General features: G+C 36.5%; 1 protein-coding gene across 1 annotated transcript in view; it reads right to left on the minus strand.

Annotated features, from left to right (window-relative positions):
- Nucleotides 1-18424, minus strand: part of LOC109103649 (trinucleotide repeat-containing gene 6C protein-like) — a 53187-nt gene extending 34763 nt beyond the window's left edge. Inside the window, 3 exon segments of the mRNA XM_042725714.1 lie at nt 4726-4747; nt 6899-6999; nt 17701-18424. Of these exon segments, the coding sequence (XP_042581648.1) occupies nt 4726-4747; nt 6899-6961 (85 nt within the window). The 5' untranslated portion in view covers nt 6962-6999; nt 17701-18424.
- Between the last annotated feature and the right edge of the window lie 6100 nt (nt 18425-24524).

Here is a 24524-nt window from a genome sequence, read left to right on the forward strand (position 1 = left end):
GGGACAGTGTTGGTGTGGGTTAGGGAATCATCCTTGCTATGGAGATAGTTGACCTCTCACTTTTGGCATAAATCTGGTTCACTTTGTAGCTTATTATGGCTTATAACTACCCACTTAAAACAGAAAGTTGACTGCCTGACTGACATTTAAAGCAACTAACCACAGCTATTTTGTAAAAATCTCACTGCAAAGCATTGTTCAAAGATGTTAAAAATTAAGTTAAAGCACATTACTGATACACAGAAACTAGAGCATTTTTGACACTTTCTTTTTATGGTATATTTTTCAAATTCATATTATGTATTTATTTTTTAAATATATTTTCTTTGAGTTTGAATTTAGAGCGATTATTACTATTTTTTTTTTGTTTGCTTTACTACTGTGACGGTATTGACAGCTGCCCCTGCAACGTAGCAATGTTGGTATGCAAGACAGTACAGTTAAATAGCATGATAAATGAAGGCCTCTTAACTGATTAATGTGTTCCAGAATAAATCAACATAACAGAATCTAAACTTTCATGATTAATTTGAGTATTTATAAATGTCACAATTGAAGACCCTCCTTCCTTTCTGTTCAGGCAAATTAGCTACTAATTAGACTGCAATTCATGAAAATCAGCCTCATGGTGAGTGTTGACGTAATTAATTGGATGAGAAATTGCAAATTAATTGCATCAAGAATTTCAGTTTATCTAGCAGTGAAGTGATGCTGTTATCATTTGCAACACTGTAATATTCTGCTACAAGGGGAAATCACTGTGAACCACAGAAAACGTCCAATTCAAAAAGAAAAAAAATTGTCATGCATTTAATTTTTCCATTACCCATTAAAAAGTCAACTGACTGCAGGAAATTTCCATCCCAGCGGGGCATAATTGGGGCAGAAAATGCCTCAGTCTGAACTCTGTTTTATTGTGGCCTTGCTGTGCCGCACTAAGAAATTGGTGACCTTTGCAAAAAGCCACTTTCACTTACGCAGTAAATGATTTTGCATGTTATGAGGAGATGTGCCTTTTTAAACAAGTCTGAGTGTTCAAAAACACAGGCATAGCTCAAACATGTTTACTGGTGCTGGGGCCACCAACTATTACTAAGAAAGGTCTTTGAGGTGGGTTAAAGGTTGCTTATATCTCTCATCTCAATGTCTTGATGTCAGAAAGATCTTCCTTTATGTCCTCGATTTTTAGAGCACTGGTAATTCCTGAAGACTATTTACATTTACTTTGAGTCCGATAGCCCATTTCCAACAGAAGTTAATGAAGTTAATTAAGCTATAATTATAGAACGTCCACGTTCATGTAAATATGCATATACACAGATCTATATTTCAGGATAGATGAGAGCAATACAATACTCTCTCTCTCTCTCTCTCTCTCTCTCTCTCTCTCTATATATAATACAAATACACTAACTTGTTGGTTTAAAAATCTACATATGTCACATTTATTGTCCAACTACAAATATTTCAGCAAAATGTATATTTTATTTAGAATTATTGCGCTCCTACTTCATTGCGCTCTGTCTGTTTGGCATACATGCGCGCGGCGGCGCTCATTCTAAATGAAGTCTGTTGAGCTTAGCGGAGAATCTTAAAGCAGAGGGTTTATAAGTTTCTGACAGCAAAATGGAAATATTTCCATGACATTCTAACATTTGCAGATGGAGAGTATACCAGTGAAATGTAAGTAATGCATTAAGAAAAACATTACATCTCAAACACATTAAACGACACACGCATCTGAAGGGGCAAGTCATATTTAACTATATGTAATAAAAATATAAACTATACTGTTTCTTATGAGTTTTTAAAGCCCTTAATAACAACACACTAAGTACCACCATGGTGGCAGTTGCTGCCATTTCAATACCATAGTGGTACCATGTGAATACCATTGTGAATGATATAGTAACCATATGCAAGTACCAAAATATTAGGGCTGGGTAACTATTAGAGGTCGACTGATGTATTGGTTTTGCCGATTAATCGGCACCGATAGTTGATTGCTGGAACAATCGGTTATCGGCAAAAATCCATGCCGATAGTTTTCCGGGTTGCGTCCATTGCTGGAGCGGCTGAGAACGGTCTGTTTTCATTATACAGTGCGAGAGAGGCCTCTAGTGGTTGAAATCACTGACAGCATGTGCTGTTTGTTAAGACACGTGATGCTGCACGCTAAACAGAGTCAGAAACTTCAGACCCGGATTTAAATGCAGCTGACAGAAAATCCTGCCGCGCCACAGAGTGCCATTCACATAGTTTTCCATTAAATTACATTATATTCGCCCCAAATCATTGTTAATGTACACAATGAATTGTATATTGCGCATTTTCATTGAAACGTTTGTCTTTCTGTTGCTCTACTAAAGTCTGTATGCTTCATTTATAAAGCTATATTATAGATCGCTCTTTCCGTTTGCTCCGTTTTTATAAACACTGAACTTCAAACTTATCTATGCCTCATTGTTCATTCTTGAAGTAAACTTGTGTCCGTTTGGTGAACTAATAAACTGTTTTAGACCGCTGCTCGAGTTGAACGTGACGTGTCCGGAGTGTGTGACAGGTGAGTTCTCCTAGACTCAGCGCTGCTCTTTTATTTTGATAAGATAATCATTAAGTATTCAAGAATAGAAGCAATTAAAGTGTGAGAGTATACATTGTGCTGGTAGGGCCCTGTGATTTCCGCGATGTGGAAAACGCGGACGGAATCGCGGAATCCAGTCAGAAAAACAGAATTCACAGTTTAACGCAGAATGTCACGGGATTGGTCAAATGTTGAATGAATTAATCAAAAGTAGGTCATCACACTTAAATCCAATCACAATATGGACTAGTATCTGTTACTATTAAGCCACAAAAGTCAATTTAAATATGAATCCTGCATGTTCTGAGTGACTCTGTGAATGAATGGTGCAGACGCGAGGTTTCATTTATACTGAAGTGCGTGTGACGCTCGCGGTGATTTCAGCTTCTGTCGTCTCTCTGAATGAGGACGTAAACACATGAACAACATCTCCAGAACTGCTCTGAGAGAGCTTTCATGAGCTTTCATGAGCTTCTGACTGTTTGATTTGAGGAAAACTAGCCTCATATCACATACACAGAATGTAAAGGTAATCAAGGTAATTGCGTCAAAATAAAAGTCCGGTCTATTTTTCAGTAGAATGTACACAGCCTACTACTACTACTACTACTACTACTACTACTACTAAATTGAAACAAACATTATTTTTTAATGAATAATCACACAACATTTCTTCCATGTTTTAATTTTAATAGTACATCCCCTTTGTTTGCCAAAAAAAAAGTTTGCTTAATTTTCAGTAATTAAAAGATAAATTAAATTAATATTTCATGCCTTGATTTGATAACCAGAAAAATTTAAATACACAACACAGTATTTTTGAGGGGGAAAAAATCATAAGGCTTCTTTAATAAAAAAAAAAAAATAAAATAAGTTGTTTTATGGATTCAAATAATTACACATGCTAAAACACAGAATTTGGTAACAATAAAAAATATGGTGAGAAAAAAATAAAACATTTCATAGGGCCCTAAACATGTAATTTTTGTTAAACTCTTATTAAATTGATGTGAAAATGTATAAGTTTCATGGTTTTAATTAATTAGACTTGCTTTTTGATTAATACACTTTAACTATTAAAACAGTGAAGAAAAAGTAAAACAGAAAAAAAAACAGAATCCAGAAAAATTCAAACGGAAATAATGGAATTTGTAAAAAAATAAAATGGAATTTTGTGGTAATTTCAACATTTACTATTACTATTATTATTATTCTTATTTTTTTACTTATAATTATTGTGTTTTTGTACCTGTGTTTGTTTTTTTTTTTTTTAAATAAAGCACTATTTTAGTTTTTGTTCAGTATCCGTTTTAAAAACTATCGGTTAATTAATGGGTATTGGCCAGTGTGGTCCAACCTAGCTATCAGTATCGGCAAAATCCACTATCGGTTGACCTCTAGTAACTATAGATAGTGTTGGGTCTTAGGCCATCTTGTAGAGTCCTTCACCAGTCGAGTACATGCAGTACAGTAGATGTTTATTAAGGTCTTGACATCTTAATTTTCTTAATTTTATTTTTATCTCTTATGTTACACATGACATGGAGTTTATGTTAAGTTCAAGTACAAATTTACTACTGAGTTCATTTATAATTGCGCTGAAGGCTGGACTTGATTCTGCGAGTGACTGAGTACACCAAATGTAGTTATAGATTAATTATATCCCTATTTTTATTCACTAATTATATACAATATTCACTAAAGTCTGAAATTTTAACATAAGTTGTCAGAAAACAAGAAACAATATATAAAAAAGAAAATTAGAGCTTCAAGTAATTTAAAAGGTTTTAAGACTAACTGAAAAAAAAAAAAAAAATCAACAATAACGTGTCCATAAATTAGATCCAGCAAACTGCTGATACTGAGGAGTATCTCTCATCCCAGTATTACCCGTCTGGGTTTCCCTACACCCCAGTGAACATATGCTAATGAAATAATGCATGTGTCACCAAGCATTAGCCTGCACAGGCATGAAATCAAAGCGACAAAAGCTATCTTCAGACTAATGAGGGAGATCTCCATATCTGCTGACCTTACTACACACGAGCCGCATTAAATTTTAGCTGAATTACATTACTCTTCTGTTGAAATATAACAATATTGTATTTTTAAAGATTAAAGGGACTTCAAAAAATACTTACCTTTGGTTTTCTGTTCAGTATCCTGTAAATGAAAGCAAGAGATGCATTATCAGCAAAAGCCATGATATATTTGACTCTACTTCTTCAGTGTAGTAGTTTACATGTTATTTGCATACAGTATAATGAATATTCATATTTCTGTAGCAGGCTGCCCTGACATTTTACTGCAAATAAATTATGTATTCCAATTGTGTAATTCATTTATGGTTAGTCTACATTTTCTTCATCATCAAAAATATATAAATACGTGTGTATTAAATATTTATATTAATAAAAGCATACACAAATATCAGCAAAGTATCATCACAGTTATAAATGACAAGAATGATGCACGAAAAAGGATGCATTTTTTTAACCCAACTCATTAGTGTCATACTCAGAAATATGGACATGATTACTACGCAAATATAGAGTGTGTTCCTGTTGTTGGAGTGTTTTTTTGCTAATAGCCTGCAATTAACTCAATTAACATACTTTGAATGTACTGGTACTTTGATAATAAAGGTTAATATTAACATTAAAATAAAGAAATAACACTACCAGACCTGTATCAGTAGTACTGAGGGTAGACTTGATTTGGTACCCTGTCTGACTGATAGGTGGCCCTTAAAAGACTGAATTTGTTCTGAATAAGAACTGGTACTTCATTAATAAGAATGCTGTTAATATTATTGGATGTACTTCTTTTGCTTATTAAAGAAATACTTGACAGTTACATGTCCTTGTTCTAATTTAAATTCAATATGTATATTTTTATGTAGCATTTGAAATAACATGTTCAATATCATATATTTGACCCTGGACCACAAAACCAGACTTAAGTCGCTGGGGTATATTTGTAGCAATAGCCAAAAATACACTGTATGGGTCAAAATGATTGATTTTTATTTTATGCCAAAAATCATTAGGACATTAAGTAAAGATAATGTTCCATGAAGATATTTAATAAATGTCCTACTGTTAATATATCAAAACAAAAATTTTACTAACTTTGATTAGTAATATGTATTGCTAAGAACTTCATTTGGACAAATTTAAAGGCGACTTTCTCGATATTTAGATTTTTTTCTGCACCCTCAGATTCCAGATTTTTAAATAGTTGTATCTCTGCCAAATATTGTCCTATCATAACAACCAATAATCAATGGAAAGCTTATTTATTCAGCTTTCAGATGATGTATTAATCTCAAATTCGATAAATTGACCCTTATTACTGGTTTTGTGGTCCAGGGTCACATATGTGGTATCAAAATTGGTGTAGACCCATATTTTTGTAGTGTTAAAACACTAAAAGGTTTGGATTTTTTGAACACTAACACCTCATAAATGTTTTTTGGGGTGTTGGGGGTTGAGGAGGTTCAAAATTGTACCCAGCCCAAGATAACAGCATGACTAAACAAGCACCAACCAAAAACAAAACTAAACCTCAAGTCTTAAAACACACCCTGCCTCGTAATCTTGACAAGAGATTACGAAGCGAATCGTATTGGCACAAACAGTGGCCTGCTAATCGAGTGGAAACAGACTACAAACAGCCCTCTGTCAGAGAGGAGGCTAGGGGGAAGAGGAGTAAGAGAAGGGAGCAAGGCCAGTGTGCCAGTGTACATTCCCTGGTGCCATTCCAGAACTGTTATAAAGACTGTTCTTTTCTTACTGCCCTTTTAAGTACAGAACACAAACTTCAGAACACCGGGTTCTAAATAAAGATACTGAAGTACTCAATGTGCATTTGCTGAATCCCAAAAGATCTAACCACTGATTTAAACACTAATTACAAAAAGAGACGAAAAACTGTTAAAGCAAAATCATAATCTGTTGTAACTGATATTAAAATAAACTCTGTGGGGTTGCACAGTAGCATATCAGTTAATGTCTAAATACAAGAGACTTTCTAAAACGTATCGATATCAGTCCATATTGGATACTTAACTGTGCACAATATTTTCACCCTTTGATTACGTTTGTCCTCTAATATTAATCTCACCCAATGATTAAATAACCGATCTTGAGTAAATCTAAAAAAAATAAAAATAAAAAAAATAACCTGTATATTATAAAGTTCACTATAATTTCTGATTGTCTCTTGTAAGATTTAAAATAACAGATTTTTAGAGTTTTTTGTGTTTTTCCCCTTGTTTTTTTTTTGTTTTTTTTTTTATTAAAACAAACTGACCGTTTTCTGCGCAGTATCCTTCTTTGTCTCTTCTTCTTGCTTTTTCTTTTTCTTTTCTTCCATCAAATGGTTCTCTCCTCGTGATGTTCAGCTTCTCTCAGCTAGAAGACAGACAGGTGAATTATTAATAATCGTCAGGATGGAAGACCCATCCCATGTGACCATGCAAGAAGACTATAGGTCTATTGTGGACTGCAGGATCTGCAAATTTTGGACAGTAAAAGAACAGATACAATGTTTCCAAATCCACCTTTATCACTCACTCATAAATTAGGAAGTGGGCGGAGGGTGTATGATTTATTTAATGTGTCTGGAGACAGGTAATTATTTCTGAGACCCAAACTGAGGCCAAATTGAGGGCATCAGTCTCTATGGTAAGTCTAGTTAAGTTCAACATTGCAGTGACTCAAATCCAATACAAAGGCCCCAAAAGGCCTTGGTAAAACTCTGACCGTGCATTGATTTGACAAATTGATTGTGCTACAGGGGTCCATCCACATTTTGTCAGTGCCAGTGGGTATCCTGACTTATCTCACTCATGCAGTTTAGAAAGCATGACCTAGCCAAGTGGACAGTTGATCCTCATCTTTCCAAATGTAAGACTGTGCACAATATATTACACCCTAAATCTAAATGCATTTTCCACCCATCAACACAAAATGAGATCTCATTCCACTGACAATGCAAACATAAAAGTCACAAGTCAGGTATTAAGTCATAAACATACACATAAACTATATACACCAGAAATAATGGGGAAGGTGTCCTGTTGTGTTGTCAGTTTGTAAAGGAAAAGCTGTCAATCAGTGAAACTGCAAGTGACAACAGTGCATTGTACTTAGAAACAACGCACTGGCAGAGAGCCATAGTATGGCTGGACCAACGCTTAGAGTTGCCAATCAGCTGTCCTGATTTACCCTCTGGCTCAAACCCCTTCCATTGGTTAGTAAACTTATCCCCACTTTTGCTGTCCAATCAGAACACAGTCGTTTGAGTGATTGCCATTCACATTACCTCATGGCAGAGTTCCAGAGCAAGAAGATAGGATCGTGTTGAAATTACCCGATGCATTTTGTAAAGGGGGACACTGAACGGCTTTATAAATATCCCACACCCTTTGTGTGCTGGAATTTTCCAAAGCCTACCAGTTCAGCTGTTCATAAAATATAACCATCTGCTCCAGACACTCGAGCTGATACATTCCCATTAGGATTTGTGTAAACATACTGTATTCTTTGATTCTGATCAAATTGTTTTTAATGGCAAGAACATTCTATAATCCATTTCTTGGCACAGATTATAATTTATTCCAGGTTTTACTTGCACAACCTCTCAAATAAATGTAAAAATACATTGTCTCTGATGTGTTCAGACATATCTTAATCAATATACTGTAAATGTACTCAATTTCATACAGATTTTTTTTTAAAAATATTAATATAAATATTTTTGAGGTTTATGTTTTTTTTCCCCAATCAGAAGAACCATCATTACACAATCTAGGGCGTTAATTCTACAGTAAATCATCAAGTCAAGTTTTTCACTGAATTAAGTGTTTTTAAAATGTTAAATTAATAAAAAATTAAATTAATCATTTAATAACTATTAAAAGTATGTTTAATAGTTTAAAATTTTACATGACCTAATAACACAGTGGCAAGATTCAATTTGTGAACCCTTTCAAAATAGCTAGATTTCTGCTTTTATAACTCCAAAAACCTCAACCAAATATTTTCTAGTTGCTTACATGACTATTGACCAATTTTGGACCATCCCTCCCCACAAATCTGTTTCAGTTTATCAATATTTTCGAGCGGTCATGCCAGAACAGCCCTCCCTATATTATGCCAAAAAATCTGCATTGATTGGTTTAAAGGTCAGAGAAACACATATTTTCCTTTTTTTCCCAGCCATTCTTTGGTTGATTTATTTGTGTGCTTTGGGTCACTGTCTTGTTGCATCATCTAACCTCCCCTGAAGTCATAAACTGTTGTACTGACATTCTCCAGTAATACGTCTTGATACACTTTGAATTTATTGTTCCTTCAATGACAGCAAAGTAGCAGTGTCGATTCTGTAACAGTTCAGAATTTCTTACATTTGTAGACAGGGCACCCGGGCAACCCATACTTCCTTTCTCATCTCCAACTGACAATTATCTTTTGGAGATGTCATAAAACAGACGTTTTCTTACTTTTTCCAGCCGGCCTCATCAACAATGACTCAATGTCTTCAAAATTTTTTTAAAAGTAAAGAAAACTTTGTGTTATTATTATTAAGTCAGTTTGTGCATGTCTTTTATTGTGAATTAGATAAAGATTAGACCACATTTTGAGTGATCGATGCAGAAATTATTGATACTGTTATTTTAGTAGGGTTTTATTTTTTTATTCTTGCTACTGTAATAACAGTAACTTTTATTTTTATGTATTTGTAACACTTACTTTAAGGACTGTTTTTTAAAGCACATATTAATGCCTTATTCTGCATGACAATATTTTAGGTTCCTCAAGTTGACGTCAACATGAAATATAAGCATATTTATGCCTGCCCACTTGTTGTGCGCACAGACCAGGGAAAACTTAAACCTACCCTCCCTCAAACAGCATAGCAGATTCCTGTGGAGAAGACGCTGTGAGGGTAAACCCGTTAGGGTATGTCGAAAAACTCCCAACTCATTTTCTCCTCCAATATCAAAAATCATCCTAAATCGCTGCAGAAGGACCGACTCAGTGTTTACAAAGTAAACGTGCAAGGAGGGTCTAACATCCTTCACAAAAAAATAAATAAATAAATAAAACAACGATGTAGGACGACTTTGAAGTTGAAGGAAAAGTGTTGGGAGTTTTAGATATACCCTGCATGTGCCTGGCAGAGCTAGACAAGATGAGCATTTGCGGTTAAAAAGTGAATAAATATTATTTTTTTAAGAAAATGACAAGATTGTTGACCCTTATTCCTCGACTGGGATTGTGTAGAGCCCTTTGACGCTGCATTGAAACTGCATTTTTAACCTTCAATTCGTTAACAGGGTATATACAGAAATCATGGAGTTAAATTTAATACCTTTTAAGACCTTTTTTAAGACTCTTTTCATACATTTTAAGACCTCATCGCCACTCCAAGTTTTAACCGGTTACATTGGCGACACTTTAACTTACATTTACTATAAAAGATGTATTTGTAACATCAGCTCTTATTACTCTCTGCAAACCATAGCGGTTTTGTGGAACACTTCTCATGACAAACATCTGACTGATCAGACAGTTTACCTGTGATTATGGAGTGCTTGATTTGATAGTGTCAGTACTGCACCTGATCAAGTCTGAACGATCATGGAAGGTAAAATAACAAATCACAACTATTACATCCTTTTAATTGTGCATCCCAAGCCCATGTCAGTATAATAATAAAAAAATAAAAATAAAATAAAAAAACACCCCAAGTTAGCGCATTTACCATGTCCCAAATATAAAAATGTAATTTCCATCCCTAAAATACATATTTTACAGTCACTGTTATGCACATTTATCATAAACACAGCTCAAATGCTTCCTACTAGTGTGGCCCAAAACATTTAGCACAGTTTTTATTACAGGTAGAATGCAAAATGTTTCAGTGCAAGCATTTCAACCAAATGTAATTAATGCAATCTTTCAAACCTTTAACCCACTGGGAAAAATCAACCCATTGCAACAGTTTAAAAGCAGCCCAATTTCGTGAAAAAAAAAAAAAAAAAAAAACCTGCATCCAACACGAGTTGCAGAAGTCAGATTGGCTGATCACGGGTCAAAAGTAAGGAGAAATGACTGACAAGATGTTGGAGGATTTGCTCCTCAACAGATAGCGAGTTCATTGACAAATATAGATGTAGCCTACTCACTTTACACAGTGCGCGAGCGATCGCCAAATCGAAAGTGAACTTGCAGCGCTTATTTCAAAGGGATTTAAATACCCCACAGATTGATAGCGGCGCCCTGATCCTCGAAAATTAAATACAATGTTAGAATGTTGGCGGGAGCAGATTCAAATATCGCGGGAGCGGATGGGAGCATGCGGTAATGATAGCGCGGGGCTTGTTGATCCCGCTCTCGCTGAATTTCTGACCACGCAGCAGCGCAGTCAGTCAGTGATGACGTCAAATCTTGCGGGAGTCCATAAATAAACTACACAGAACCCCACTATTCGGACAAATATACATAATGAAAAGATTATACAAAATTTAATACTTTGGTAAATGGCATTTAAGACTTTTTAATACTTTTTAAGGGGCCTTAATTTTCTCTAAATAGATTTATCAACTTTTAATACTTTTTAAGACCCCGCGGACACCCTGCACCCCTGAAGTCCACTATATGGAGGGAAAAAAAAAAGCTTTTTTTTAATTCTTTGCGACTGAAGAAAGAGAGACATGAACATCTTGGATGACATGGGGGTGAGCAAATTATCAGGAATTTTTTTTTTTTCTGAAAGTGGAGTAATTCTTTTAAAAACTGTTTTTGTCATGTATTCTGTACTGTAGCATGCAAAATAGGTATTTAATTGTGTGTTGTGTTCACTCTGCGCAGCTTGTAGGTCTCTGTCTAACCGGCTAACAGCAATATCTGTTCGCTTGCAATTGTCTAGAAATCTGTTAATGTTTGTTGATGTGTGAATGTTTGTCGGTGTTATTACTTATAAGTTGGTGTACAAAATGCAGTGCTTTACCAATACTTTTCTGCATTGGGATAACGCATATACCATGTTTGGGTGTTCACCACCGAGCTGTGGGCTAAGTAATGGTGATGGGTGTTCCGTTATTGACATGCGCTGCACACAGTAGACCAAACACAACAGACTGGGTCATCAGAACAATCACTGTAGTTCAGCGTCACGCAGAGGAGGGGTTTGGAAAAATGACTCATGGGGCGGACCGTTTGGGAGGAAAAAATAAATGCATATCATAAGACAATGAAAGTGTTTTTTTGACCTTGCATACATATCAACCTATTCTTGGGGACTCCCAAAACAAAAATATGAACCTTTCATAACCCATAACAAGGGCACTTTAATACTAAACCCGCACCTAAATCTAACAACCACCGATTAATAAGCTGCAAATTAGAAGTTCATCGAGGCAAAAGGCATAGTTAATAGTGAATATGTGTTCCCTGATCTCAAGTGTTACCATATATGTTTTTACTGAAATCTGTTTTTAATATGAAATAAATAAATTCCGCACAGAGATTTCTGTGTCATAGACTGTTGAATCAGAGTATTAAATTGAAACCGATGGATTGAAGAGATTCTTGAAAATGAACTAAACATATCAGCTGAAACACCAAACCTAAAACAACTTTTTTTTTTAGTTCTTTCACCATACTGTACCAACCAAAGTAAAAACAATAATCTCTTAAACCAACATTTACATTTATGCATTTGGCAGATGCTTTTATTCAAAGTGACTTACATTGCATTGAAGGTACAATTGTCCAGTTTATGCATTCCCTAATCGAACCCGTTACCTTGGCATTGCTAGCACTCTACTCTAGGAATAAGCATCACAGTCAATGTTATTTGTTTACAATTAACAAAATTACACCAGAATGCGCAAAAAAAAAAAATCACCAATGGAAACTGACCCAAATTTCAGGATGAATATATCACTTTCTCTGGGCATAAGACCTGAAGGGCACACTGAGCTTAGTGAGCTATATAATAAAAACAGTGAAATTTTCTAAATGCTCAAAAAGAATGAAAGATGATGAAAAAAAAAAATTATTCAAATTTATATACCTTAAAGGCAAAAAAAAAATAAAAAAATAAAAAAAAAAAGAATGTAAGAAGTGTAATATTCATTCTCACACATGAAAAGTCCCAAGTTGCATGATCAAGCTTAGGTCAGGCAACGCTTAAGGTAAAGAGGTGCGAGGGATGTGGTTATCGACCTGCAGGGCAGGACAGGGGAGGTTTACAGAAAAACACACTGAAAGGTGGTGTGTTTCGGAGTGGGCTGTCTTGGCTTATATCCAGACCTGTGGAGGCTGTGAGCAGAGGCTTGTGTGCTCACAAGGACTTCTGGCAGGCCACAGCAGAGGGGAGGGGAAAAACCATTAACCTTCGGCCTTCCTGCCATCGAGTATTAGCAACCTGCAGCTCCCCTCGGTAGTTCACTGCACTGACTGGGTCATCAAGAGGCCTTCTCAAACTACAACTAAAGAGCAGCTTAGCACTTCCTATGTGCTAAAATTACTGAGTGTTAAGGATATGCAGGATTGGCGGGAGTGGGCACAAAAACCTGCTAAATTTAGAATGCTGGGTCGTCACGTACAACCTGACTCCAGCTGAACTGATTTGGATCTTGACTCCAACTCACTGACTTAATGATCCATGATCTGTTGCATAAACTGCTTAGACTACTATTGCAAGTTAGTTAATTGTATAAAAACATAGATTGGAACTTAAATTAACTTAATTAATTGAGAGCCTACATTTAGATTTATCTATTTTCGCAGTTTACACAGGAAAAACAAGGGCGAGTAAATCAACTCGCAACCAAATGGAAACCAATCACTACCATACATTTAAAGTTAGCAAAGAGCCTTAAGTTGTATCCTGGCCTTACCATGTGATGTTTAAGAAGTCAGGTGTACAGCAGAATTGAGGCCAAACAATCCAGGATTGTCCTACAGAAGAACAATAGCTTTATCTAAGCTGTCAAAACATCAATGTCAGCTCTATTCTGATGAAATTTATCAAAGTGAAATCGGATAAGACACTATACAAAAACACGCAGCTCCAGGAGATGGAGTCAGTATCATTCCCGAATGGTTCTCCCTTTCATCCTGAAGGTTATACTGACAGCTACCACAGAGGCAACACACAGAAGAACAGACAAGCGCTTCTGACAGCTTGACAGGGGTACAAAGCACAATAAAGGCAAACAAGTATTTATAAAATAGAGAAAGGAAAACCAGACGTTCATTTTTAATAGTACGCCTGAGAGCTCAAGCAGTACTGAATCAATACACAGGACAATACAACCACTACATCCAGAAATCAGTTTAAATCACTGAAATCTGAAATGATGATAACTAGCAAAACAGAAAACAGTTGACACAGAATGAATAAGATTTGTACTCCATCTTGAACGAGCTTCAACTTTAAAGCCTCTCAATCATTTATGATGGTGCACTCTCGTTGGGGTTCCTCACAACAGCAAATTCCCATCATTTACATATTAGGGCTGCATGATAAATCACATGCGATATTTCATGCGCATCTTTTCACTAAAGCCGATTCTGTAATCAGCAGTAAATCATATATGATCGTGGTTTTGCGCAGCTTGTCAGTGAACAACGGCTCTGTGTAGTAAATGCTGCTCCATGTTAAAGCACGCACGTGATTGAGATTTACCGCTGATTACAGAACCGGCTTTACTGACAGGATGCGCATTAAATATCGCATGCGATTTATTGTGCAGCCCTATTACATATAGTACATTACATTTACATTCAAACATCAGGGCTCAATGTTGATGGCTGATGGCTGGCTGGTGATTGACAAACCTGGCCCTTGCCCTAATAGGCCAATTCTTAATGTCACTGACATTCATTAATCTAACACATGCATTCTACCCCTTGTTTTTTGGCTGCAAGATGAAGTTAAACAGCTGCCTAGAAACTCTAAGAAAAAATTGTGATAGTGTTCTTAATATAAAATAAAATATTTAGAAAATTAAACACCTTTTTATGTAAATATTTTTTGTAGAATAAAGATGTATTTGTAAAATAAAATGATGGAACTTCTGCACTACTAAAATTGGTGCTACTGGCACAACTAAACAGAAAACAAATTACAGATGAGCCATGTACGAAACTGTCCTTTAACTAAACTTAGAAACCACAAAAAAAGAATAAAAAAAATTAATATCTGTGTTCTTTTGACACTAACTTTCAATTTTGGGGTTGCTTGGTGCATTTATTCATGCTGTTTACCTAGGCTCTATTAAAATTAATTAAAATATTTTAAAATTATATTTTGAAAAAATACAAAACATTTTCTAAAAAGGATATTCGAAGTATCCGTTCTCAAAATATTAAACATCATTAAAGTCATTGTTTAAGATGTATGTTTCCTGACTAATCTATAAGGACCTGGGATCTCCAAAATATAAGGGTTGAAACAAAATTTGTTAATCTGAAATGAAATAATCCAAAAACTCAATCTCGGACATGAAGCTTTACTCTGCCTAGAGTCTATAGCAAAATGCTATCATAAGACAGAATGGGGGAAGGACCCAGCAACACAGCAGGGACATTTTCTGGGACACCAGCCAACACTCACAAATCCTTTCTTCTCCAGTTCTTTCCCTAACCCGTACCCCATCCTGTCCTGCTGCGTGGCGCAAAATTCTCCTCTCACATGGACAAGAGGATTTCAGCCTCTTACATCAGAGGGTTCAATGTTAACTGAGCTGGACTGGACTGTAGTGCGATGATGAGGTAATGAGAGAAATATGGGTGGAAAGACCTCAAAACACCCCCCTCACCCCCTCCCCACAAGACCCCTGTCTGGTTGTTCGATATTTAGCATCTACCTGAATTGCGTTTTGATGCCATGTCAGCACTGTCTAACCTCTTGGGATATTCTATTTTAATTTAAGCAATTACAAACATGTGGTTTAATACTACACAACTGCCTGAAGAAAAATACCTCCTTTGAAAAACAAAAGAATTCATTAAAAAATCTAGGCACAGGAAAGAATGAAAATCAGGAAAACGATACTACAGAAATGCAAACTAAAATCCAGCAAAGGAGAGTTCACCACAGCCAGGCTTTGAAATCTGTGCAGACAAGAACAATGTGCTCTAATTTTATCAGAGCAAGACGGAGGCAGTGTGCAGCCACAGAAGCCAATATTAAATTATGTCCAGCTATAAAGTGGGGCTAGACACTAAATAGAAAGCCACAATGTACGCAGAGAATCCCATGAAAGACAAGGCATTCCCAGTGACTTTCTACTTTTACAACCTCTGCGGTTCAGAGGTTCGTGTGCACCAATATAGTCCAGAGCGAGATCACTCATCTGTATTGCATGCCCTTTTTGACACAAGCTGAACACTGGCGTCTCACGCCTCCAAACTTTGACCCCAATCCCCTGCAGTGCCATGAGGGACGGTGGTTTCCCAAAACCAGACGAAAGGGGGGAGAGCTGAATCTGGATGTACCAGAGCGAAGGAGCTCCTCATTTTGGTGTGATTTATAATTAAGGTTGAGCAGCACACACTCAAAGGGTAGACGAGTTATGAATTACAAGTGAATTGCCCTATTCATCTTATCACTGGCATCAGCCAAGTGTGACATGATTTTCAAGAGAGAAAAATAGATAGAAGAATAAAATTATGGTTCTCAATTAAGCGCACAAGACAATAAGCAAAGCTACAAAAGAGCACAATGACGATATGGATAAAAAGTACTAGAATAGTAGGGGAGAAGAATGGCAAATTCAAATTCCTATTTCTCAGAGAGTAAAGATGGTTATCTAAAAAATAATAATTTTTTACATTAAAAAAATGCAAAAATATCTTTACTGCTTAACTGCTCTTAAGTATTTATATAATAATTCTGAATGTATTTTTTTTTCACAAGGAGAAACAAATGACCCTGAGTTTGTGAATATAAACAGCTAACAGAGCAAGAATCAAGGCTAGATCTAAGAAATTAACTCTAATTGACCTTTTTGACTTCTTGTCTTTCTCTTTTCTTTCCTGTAAAATATATGTCAGTACACAAGTTATAGGCTGTCCTCTATGTGTTTTGCTGGAAATCTCATAACCAACAGAAATGTAATATCATGGTGAACAGATCCCTTTCAGCGTGAAAGAACATGGCAACAGTGAGGAGCCGGTTAACTGGAGGATTTTAAGTGTAATGTTTAATAGGATCAGATGCATGTGATATTAGTTGTACCCACTAGATTAAAATTAGCTGAATCTTCTATTATTTTGAGAGACAGTAAGAGTAATGGCCAAAGTCCAGCCCTTCATTTTGTACCACCTCAAACATTTAAAATTGCATAAACGTTTTAGGGATATTTTTTGACACTGACAACGTGATATCACTCCCCTTACAACCAAATTAACATTACATTAAAATAACCAAATATCAGATTCACTGCATAGTTTATTACTGTGGAACTGTGGTAGTCTGGTATGCTAATTAACATATCTGACTACAGTATATCTTAAAATAAACACACAGGTAAATAAATAGAACAAAATGAAAGACTATTAAGATAAAAAAAATCTTTCAGTGTAAATAAAGGCTCTAATTACAGATTACACGACTAAACAGCAGTTGGATAAATCTAAAACAGTATTTTATCCAAGCAGCTATCATTTATCTGACCAGTCAGCAAAGTAACTAACAGTAAACACATTACAGGCTCAGTCTACCTGCAGTAACTTGGTTAAGCGTGTTTATGGTCAAGCTTATCGCTGAGTTAGAAGCTACAAGCTTTCAAGTAACAACCCAGATTTTTAACCACTACGCCACAGCACACAAATGTCTCCAAAGGATTAGACTTAAATTGAACTCGCAGCCTGTTGTAGAGATTATAATATATATATGATTAGATTTATATTGAGGTTTAGGCTTGTTTTGGAGTTTATGATATATATAATCTCTACAACAGGCTGCGAGTTCACTATTGTTGTAGAGATTATAATATATATATTATAATCTGACCAGTCAGCAATTATTTTTTTATGTTTAGTGGTCTGCATATGTGGTTTAGATTGGTAGCCAATATCTCAACTTACCTTTTTGTTCACAAGTCGAGCTTTGGCAGCTTTCTTTAAAAAAGTGTTGCATGTTGTACAGCGGTATAAAAGGCTTATTTTTTTCCGAAAAAAAAAAAGTACCCGTAAAAACAGACAGACCCAAGTAACACTGTACTGAATGCGCAGCTGAAAGAGTCCAAAAAAGGCAGCAGAACGAAAATAAACGCAAAATTCAGTATGCAAAGGGAAAAGGACTGTTGTGAAATTTCTATGCAGACTCAGAGCTTTGGGCTCTGATGGAGATTATAGATGCATGCATGCTGGAAAAACAGCACATGACATTTCCATAACATATAAATACCCTCGAAAAGACAGGAATAAAATACATTAAATCAGCGAGGCAGTTTGTCAATTACAGTGGCATAAATTGGTCATCAGAAATAGCTTCTCATCTACGGTGCAAGATGAAGAAGAGGGCAGTTTGAAGCTGCTAACGTTACTGTCTGGTAGACTGACATGAAATTATACGATGCGAGCTGCTTCATTAAAGTGCAAAAATAAAGATAGCGAGCGATGTGGCGAGCAGTCTGGCTGCAGTCGTGTGGAGAAATCCAGAGATGCTTTTAAAACGACAGTGGAAATATCCAGGGATAAGTGCGGAGTGTCCGGAGAAAGCGCTGAGAGTGTCGAGTCGGGATCAAGCCTCTGCAGCCATTTTGTTCGGCATCAACACAGCAGACGTGCAGCTCAACTCCAGTGGGTGGGGCTTAGCCGCTGAAGTCATTTCCATATGACGTTTAAACAACCAATAAGGTAGCAGACTGGTTTTTACATCGGAACACCGCCCATAAAATGTTTCAAAGCGTCCAGTTGGAATTCAGTGTGGCTGGAATGGGCGTTCAGCGGAGACCCCTGCACGCTCTCTACACAAACAAACAAACTATTTAAAAAACAGTCTTTTCATTTCACAGTGGCTATGAAATCTATCTATCTAACTATCTATCTATCTATCTATCTATCTATCTATCTATCTATCTATCTATCTATCTATTTCGCTGATTAACAAGGGTACAGCACCTAACCCTGATCATAAGCCTAAAACAGAATATTCCCTGAAAAGTTATCCCTCAATTCTGATTGGTTAATTGGAATGTTGTTTCAGGATCAACAAGGATGTTGATCCAGGAACATGTTGTAGCTACTTGGTGAAATCACGGTCACCCTATCTATCTATCTATGACACATTACACATGAAGGGAGTAATTTAATCTACATTCAAAGAAGCTCCCATATAGTATGGACTCTGCCACTGTTTGACCTATAGTGTGATTCCTAGTGTGACATCCTGAAATGCAAAAGGGAGAAAGAGAGGAAAGATTCATGCAGCAGGGTCCAGGCTTTATGCTGTTGTAATTTCCCATGGGACAAAAAGGGGATGAAAGAGCTGGTGAAAGAAAACAAGGCAGAGGGAAAGACAGTTCATTTTGTTTATGTTAGTTATTTTTAGTTATTTTCTAAAAGAAACCAATACAAAAAAGTACAAAAAAATAAGAAAAGGAAAGAAAAAACATTACATTTAAAGGGTTAGTTCACCCAAAAATGAAAAATCTGTCATTAATTACTCACCCTCATGTCGTTCAAAACCTGTAAGGCCTTCGTTCATCTTTGGAACACAAAGTAAGATATTTTTGATGGAATCTGAGAGCTCTCTGCCCCTTTATAGACAGCAAGGATATTACCACGATCAACGCACAAAAATGTGGACATTGGTAAAAAAGTCCATGTGACATCACGGGTTCAACTGTAATTTTCTACGAGAGCTGCGGGAATACTTTTTGTGCACAAAGAAAACAATAATAACATAACTTATTCAACAATTCTGCTCCCCAAGTTACCATCTTCTGCCATTTGGAGAGTAGAACGTAATCAACGTAATCAGCGTTGTTTATTATGTATGTTATTATTGTTTTCTTTGTGCACAAAAAGTATTCTGGTAGCTTCACTACCCCTGATGTCGCATGTACTATTTTACAGATGATATCCTTGCTGTCTATGGAGGGTCACAGAGCTCTCAGATTCCATCAAAAATATCTTCATTTGTGTTCCAAAGATGAACGAAGGCCTTACGGGTTTGGAACGACGTGAGGGCGAGTAATTAATGACATAATTAAATTTTTTGGGTGAACTATCCCTTTAAACTAAATTATCAAATTTTAGGTGAGTAGCTTTACATGAAACCTGCGTACAACTGACATCACAGGGGGGAAGGTATTGTCTGACAGAGCATACAACATGGCTACATTACAATTCTCACAGCACTTAATGATATAAAATAACAAGCCAAAGCCTCTTTAACCTTTTAAGACCCTGTGCCCTTTTATGAGGACATTATATTTTTGTTAATTTCTCTGAGACTGTGTTTTCTCTGGTGTTAAGAGGTTAAATGACACACACACACACACACACACAATCTTGTTGCCAATGTTGTGGCCCAGCCTCTCTCATCAAACTAATTATGGAAAATCAGTCCAGTGCTGGATTTATGGTGTTTTGGGACTTGACTGGTTAATCTGATTTATTGCACACTTAAACTTAATTGATTGCCTTCATGGATTTAAATGAATAATGAGGAGCTAATAAGCATTGTCATTGTTTCAAGAACCTGGAAGTGAACAGGGAAAATAGGATAATGACCAACGAGCAGAGAGAGAGAAAGAGCATTCTATCACTCATGAAGGTGTCATTATTTCTGTTCTGCATGCTTGATCTGTTGCCAGCTGCATGTAAGGGTTTTTTATGCTAATAATTTTTGTATGAATAAAACACCTGAAAATACATTTGGGTTCTAAAGTCATGAAAAAAATCTGAAAAAAAAAAAAACATATACAAAATACAAAATACAAAACACACTGCTAGAGATTGAGGATGATTTTAACAACAAAACCCTGTTTATAAATCTCTGTCAATTTGTAACTGAGGTGAGCACCTGACCTAATTTCCTCAGGTTAAGCCTAATGCAGAGCAGATGCATGAACCAACAGATTTATAAGGAATATGTATTGACAGGATTTGGCTGAATGAAGTTGTTAGAGTAATATTCTATAGATCACCAGTAGTCTGATCACTAATTTGCCACTGGATGTTGCTCCAAACCAGAAAGTGTTTAAAAAATCCTTTGAGATTAAAGTTACATTTAGTTTCTGTCAGGCAATTGTGCAGCTTCAATTGGATAGCGGAACAATCCTAATCAACAAATAGGCTCCCAGACGGCTCTGACCAAGCAACACAACATTTAGGATAAAGGGATGTTCTTGCTAGGTTACTGCCTAGTGGTAGATGTGGATTGTGCTTCCAGTCTACAGGATTCTTAATCTGCCAGAAAAATTGCAATTTGAGCACTTATTTGACCACTTAAAATATGACCCTGTTTGATACTCAGGGTTATAGGCTTGTTCAAAACCGTAACCTTAACTGTGAGCAGCAGTAATAGTGATTGCTTTAGCAAGCACAACAGATTATTTCCAATGCTGCTAAAAAGAACATTATTTTGTGTATTTGGTGTAATGAAATGTGTTTATGCGGTTTAAGGTTAAAAAAGCACATTATTTTCCACATAGTGTACATTATTGTTTCGCCTCTATGCCCCGCCTTCTGAAACGCATCGATTTTTAAAAGGCTTATCGCTCTGAAAAGCGAGGTGTGCTGTGATTGGCCAGCTATCCAGCACGTTGTGATTGGCCGAATGCCTCAAGCGTGTGACGGAAATATTACGCCTCTTAACCATATTGTGATGCCTTGTCCGGCTGGAGCGACGAGACATAAAGATAAAACCCATTATAAATGTGATATAAACATGATTTCTAGTCATATCTTCTATTGGAAGGCCAAACAAAGTAGTTTCGCTTTCTCAACGAAACACACACCGCGGCCTTGAGTGAGTGGAGGCTGGAGGCCTAGAGTGAGCCGCGGCCGGCTTGAGTGAGCAGAGGCGGGTGGCTTGAGGTGGATTCTACGAAGGAGCGTACCTTGTGCTTGCGGCAACTACATGTGACGAACCCGGGCTGAACTCCGCTTCATCCACGGTGAAAGCCGATTCTGCGTTCCACAGTGCAATGTTGATGTATTTCCCCAGCGACCAGCACGGATCAGCCCCAGGCATGATGAAGCGGATATTGTCCTCTTTTGGAAGGCTAAACAAAGTAGTTTTGGTTTCACAGTGAAACACACAACATCAATACGATATGGCGGCGGCGGCGGCAACAACAATAATACAACGAGAATACAAGGTATGCCTTCTTTCTTTGGGTGAACATCTGGGCAGCATTATGCAAATCTTCCCACATCATGACGTAGAGATGTGGGGGCGTGTTAGAACGAGCCGTTTCAGGATGAGTGTTAACTTTTATAAAGAATATCTCTTTGGATTTGAGACTTTAGTCTTTGCAACTTTACAGATCTTCTTTATGCACCAAGAGCTTGTAACACTCCAAAGAGAAAGGAAAATTTGAAATCGCATCATATGACCCATTTAAAGACTGAGTTTAGATGTTTTAATTGTAATATAACCTTTGATGCCTCTTAACATGTAAGGCACTTTTATTTCTGTCATGGGGGACTCCTGGTCCAGTCTCTCAGCATTTCCTCTGTTTTGATTTGTTTTTTTAGCAATACGAATCTTGTCCTTTAATATGCAAGGAGCTTGGCTCACACTATGAACCTCACACTATGAACTCTATTTGCCAAAAGAGCACAGATGAATTCCACCTCTGTTGTGAATGTTAGAGGCATTTATCCCCTCAGGCAAGGGGTGATATTCAGGAGTACACAGCTGTAATAGGGGTTGTAAATGGGTTAATTTAGTTTTTGGGAAGCAGAGAAACAGAGGTCTTTTGCTACAGGCAGACACAATGCAGGGGAAAAAAGAGATAGGAAAAGGGAGAGTGTGGGAGAAAGAGATTGGAGGTGTTACTGTCTATGGTACAACCCCTCCTCTTTCTCTCTGTTTCTCTGTCTTTCTCTCTCTCTCTCTTTTCAGGGTGTCGTTGTGATTAATGCAGCTTTTTTTTGTGTGTGACCCGAAGGTCAAAGGAACAGAGGGAGTGAGGGATGACACTGAGGGGGGTAAGGCAGTGCATAATTCACTCCTGCAGCAAACGCCTCTCTGCTGCTCTAATCTGAAATGTAATCAAACTTGCTTTAATACAACTGGCTTGGAAGAACCAGAGATTGGTGGAGGGGGTGCTGATGGTTGACAGTAAGCATGAATATAACCTACTCTCAGCAAACACACCTGATCAGAGTCACACAATATATATATATTGTACTTTATAAGTAAGGCCTCCTAATACAAAGTGGGACTGCTTTTTCCAAGGCCGATATTTACAAAATATAGACTTCTGGGGGATACTCTGGCTTCATGACACTAAGTCAGTCATTTTGGATCTAACAGTATCCATATTAAGTACTAGATCTACATATCATCTTCAGAAAAAAATCCTTCAGGTCCCAAAAACTATTTGGTTTTCCAGCATCTTTTGCATATATGAACCCTTTACAACAATGACTGTATGATTTTCAGATCCATCTTTTCACACTGAGGACAACTGAGGGACTTACATGCAACTATTAAAAAAAGTTCAAATGCTCACTGATGCTCCGGAAGGAAAAGTTATGCATTAAGAGCCTTTGAACTTTTCATATTTTGTCTTCTGGGAAACTAACTTCTGAAGGGCAGTATATATATATACTATATATATAAATCATATTTAGGCAAGATAAGAAAAATTTACACATCTTCATTCTGTTTTACAGCCCTGGCTCTTAATGCATTGTTTTACCTTCTGGAGCATCAGTGACTGTTTGAACCTTTTGTAATAGTTTTGTATGAGTCCCTCAGTTGTCCTCAGTGGGAACAGATGGATCTCAAAAACATACAGTCATTGCTGGAAAGGGTTCAAATAAGCAAAAGGTGTTGTAAAACCAAAGAATTTGTGGGACCTGAAGGATTTTTCGGAAGAACCTCTGACAGTTTAACTTTTCCGGACAAACAAGCGACTTACGAACAACTATCACAAAAAGAATCAAGCATATGTAAACTTTTGAAGGGGGTCATTTTAATAAATGTAACTATATTATTTTCTCTTGTGGACTATATGTAAATGTCTTTTATGTGAAATATCAGGTCAGTACTAAACAAAAAATAACATACGTTTTGTATGAGCCCCCTAATTTTGGTAAAATAATTAACATTTTGCAGATATTCCAGCATGTATGTAAAATTTTGTCCCCAACTGTATGTATTTACATACCTCTTTGCACCCAATAGTGTGAGTTTGGGGCATGGCGACTGTGGCATTCTGAGCCAGAGGATGTTTAGCCCATAAAGAAGAAGAGAGGTACAAGCCAAAATTCACAGAGACAGGCAGTGGGGTAAAACAAGGGTAAACACTGGCAATGGTTTTACAATATGGAAGAATTTGATGGATGTTTGGGTTTCAGTTGATCTGACAAACTTTGAATTGATCTGACAAACTCTGACAAACGTCTAGTTTATTCTCGACAGGTAAGTTAAACTTCAAGTAAAAAGTATTCCTAGTATATTGATCCTTTTATTAAACATGCTATGACAAATTTAAAAGATAAAAGATGAAAGATGAAAAAAATTAACCTAAAATAGATGTGACACACCCAGTTCCCATTTGTGATTTCAATATACACAACCTAATCGATTCCCAATAAATAGTCCTGTCCTGCATTTTTTTTCTTGTAAGAAATCTAGAACAATAAAAAAGGATAGCTAGAAAGTTATTTTATTTATCTTAAATAGCAAAAAAAATAAAAAAATAAATTTAAATTCCTAGCTG

The sequence above is a fragment of the Cyprinus carpio genome, chromosome B6 (genome assembly GCF_018340385.1).
Source record: "Cyprinus carpio isolate SPL01 chromosome B6, ASM1834038v1, whole genome shotgun sequence".
NCBI lineage: Eukaryota > Metazoa > Chordata > Actinopteri > Cypriniformes > Cyprinidae > Cyprinus > Cyprinus carpio.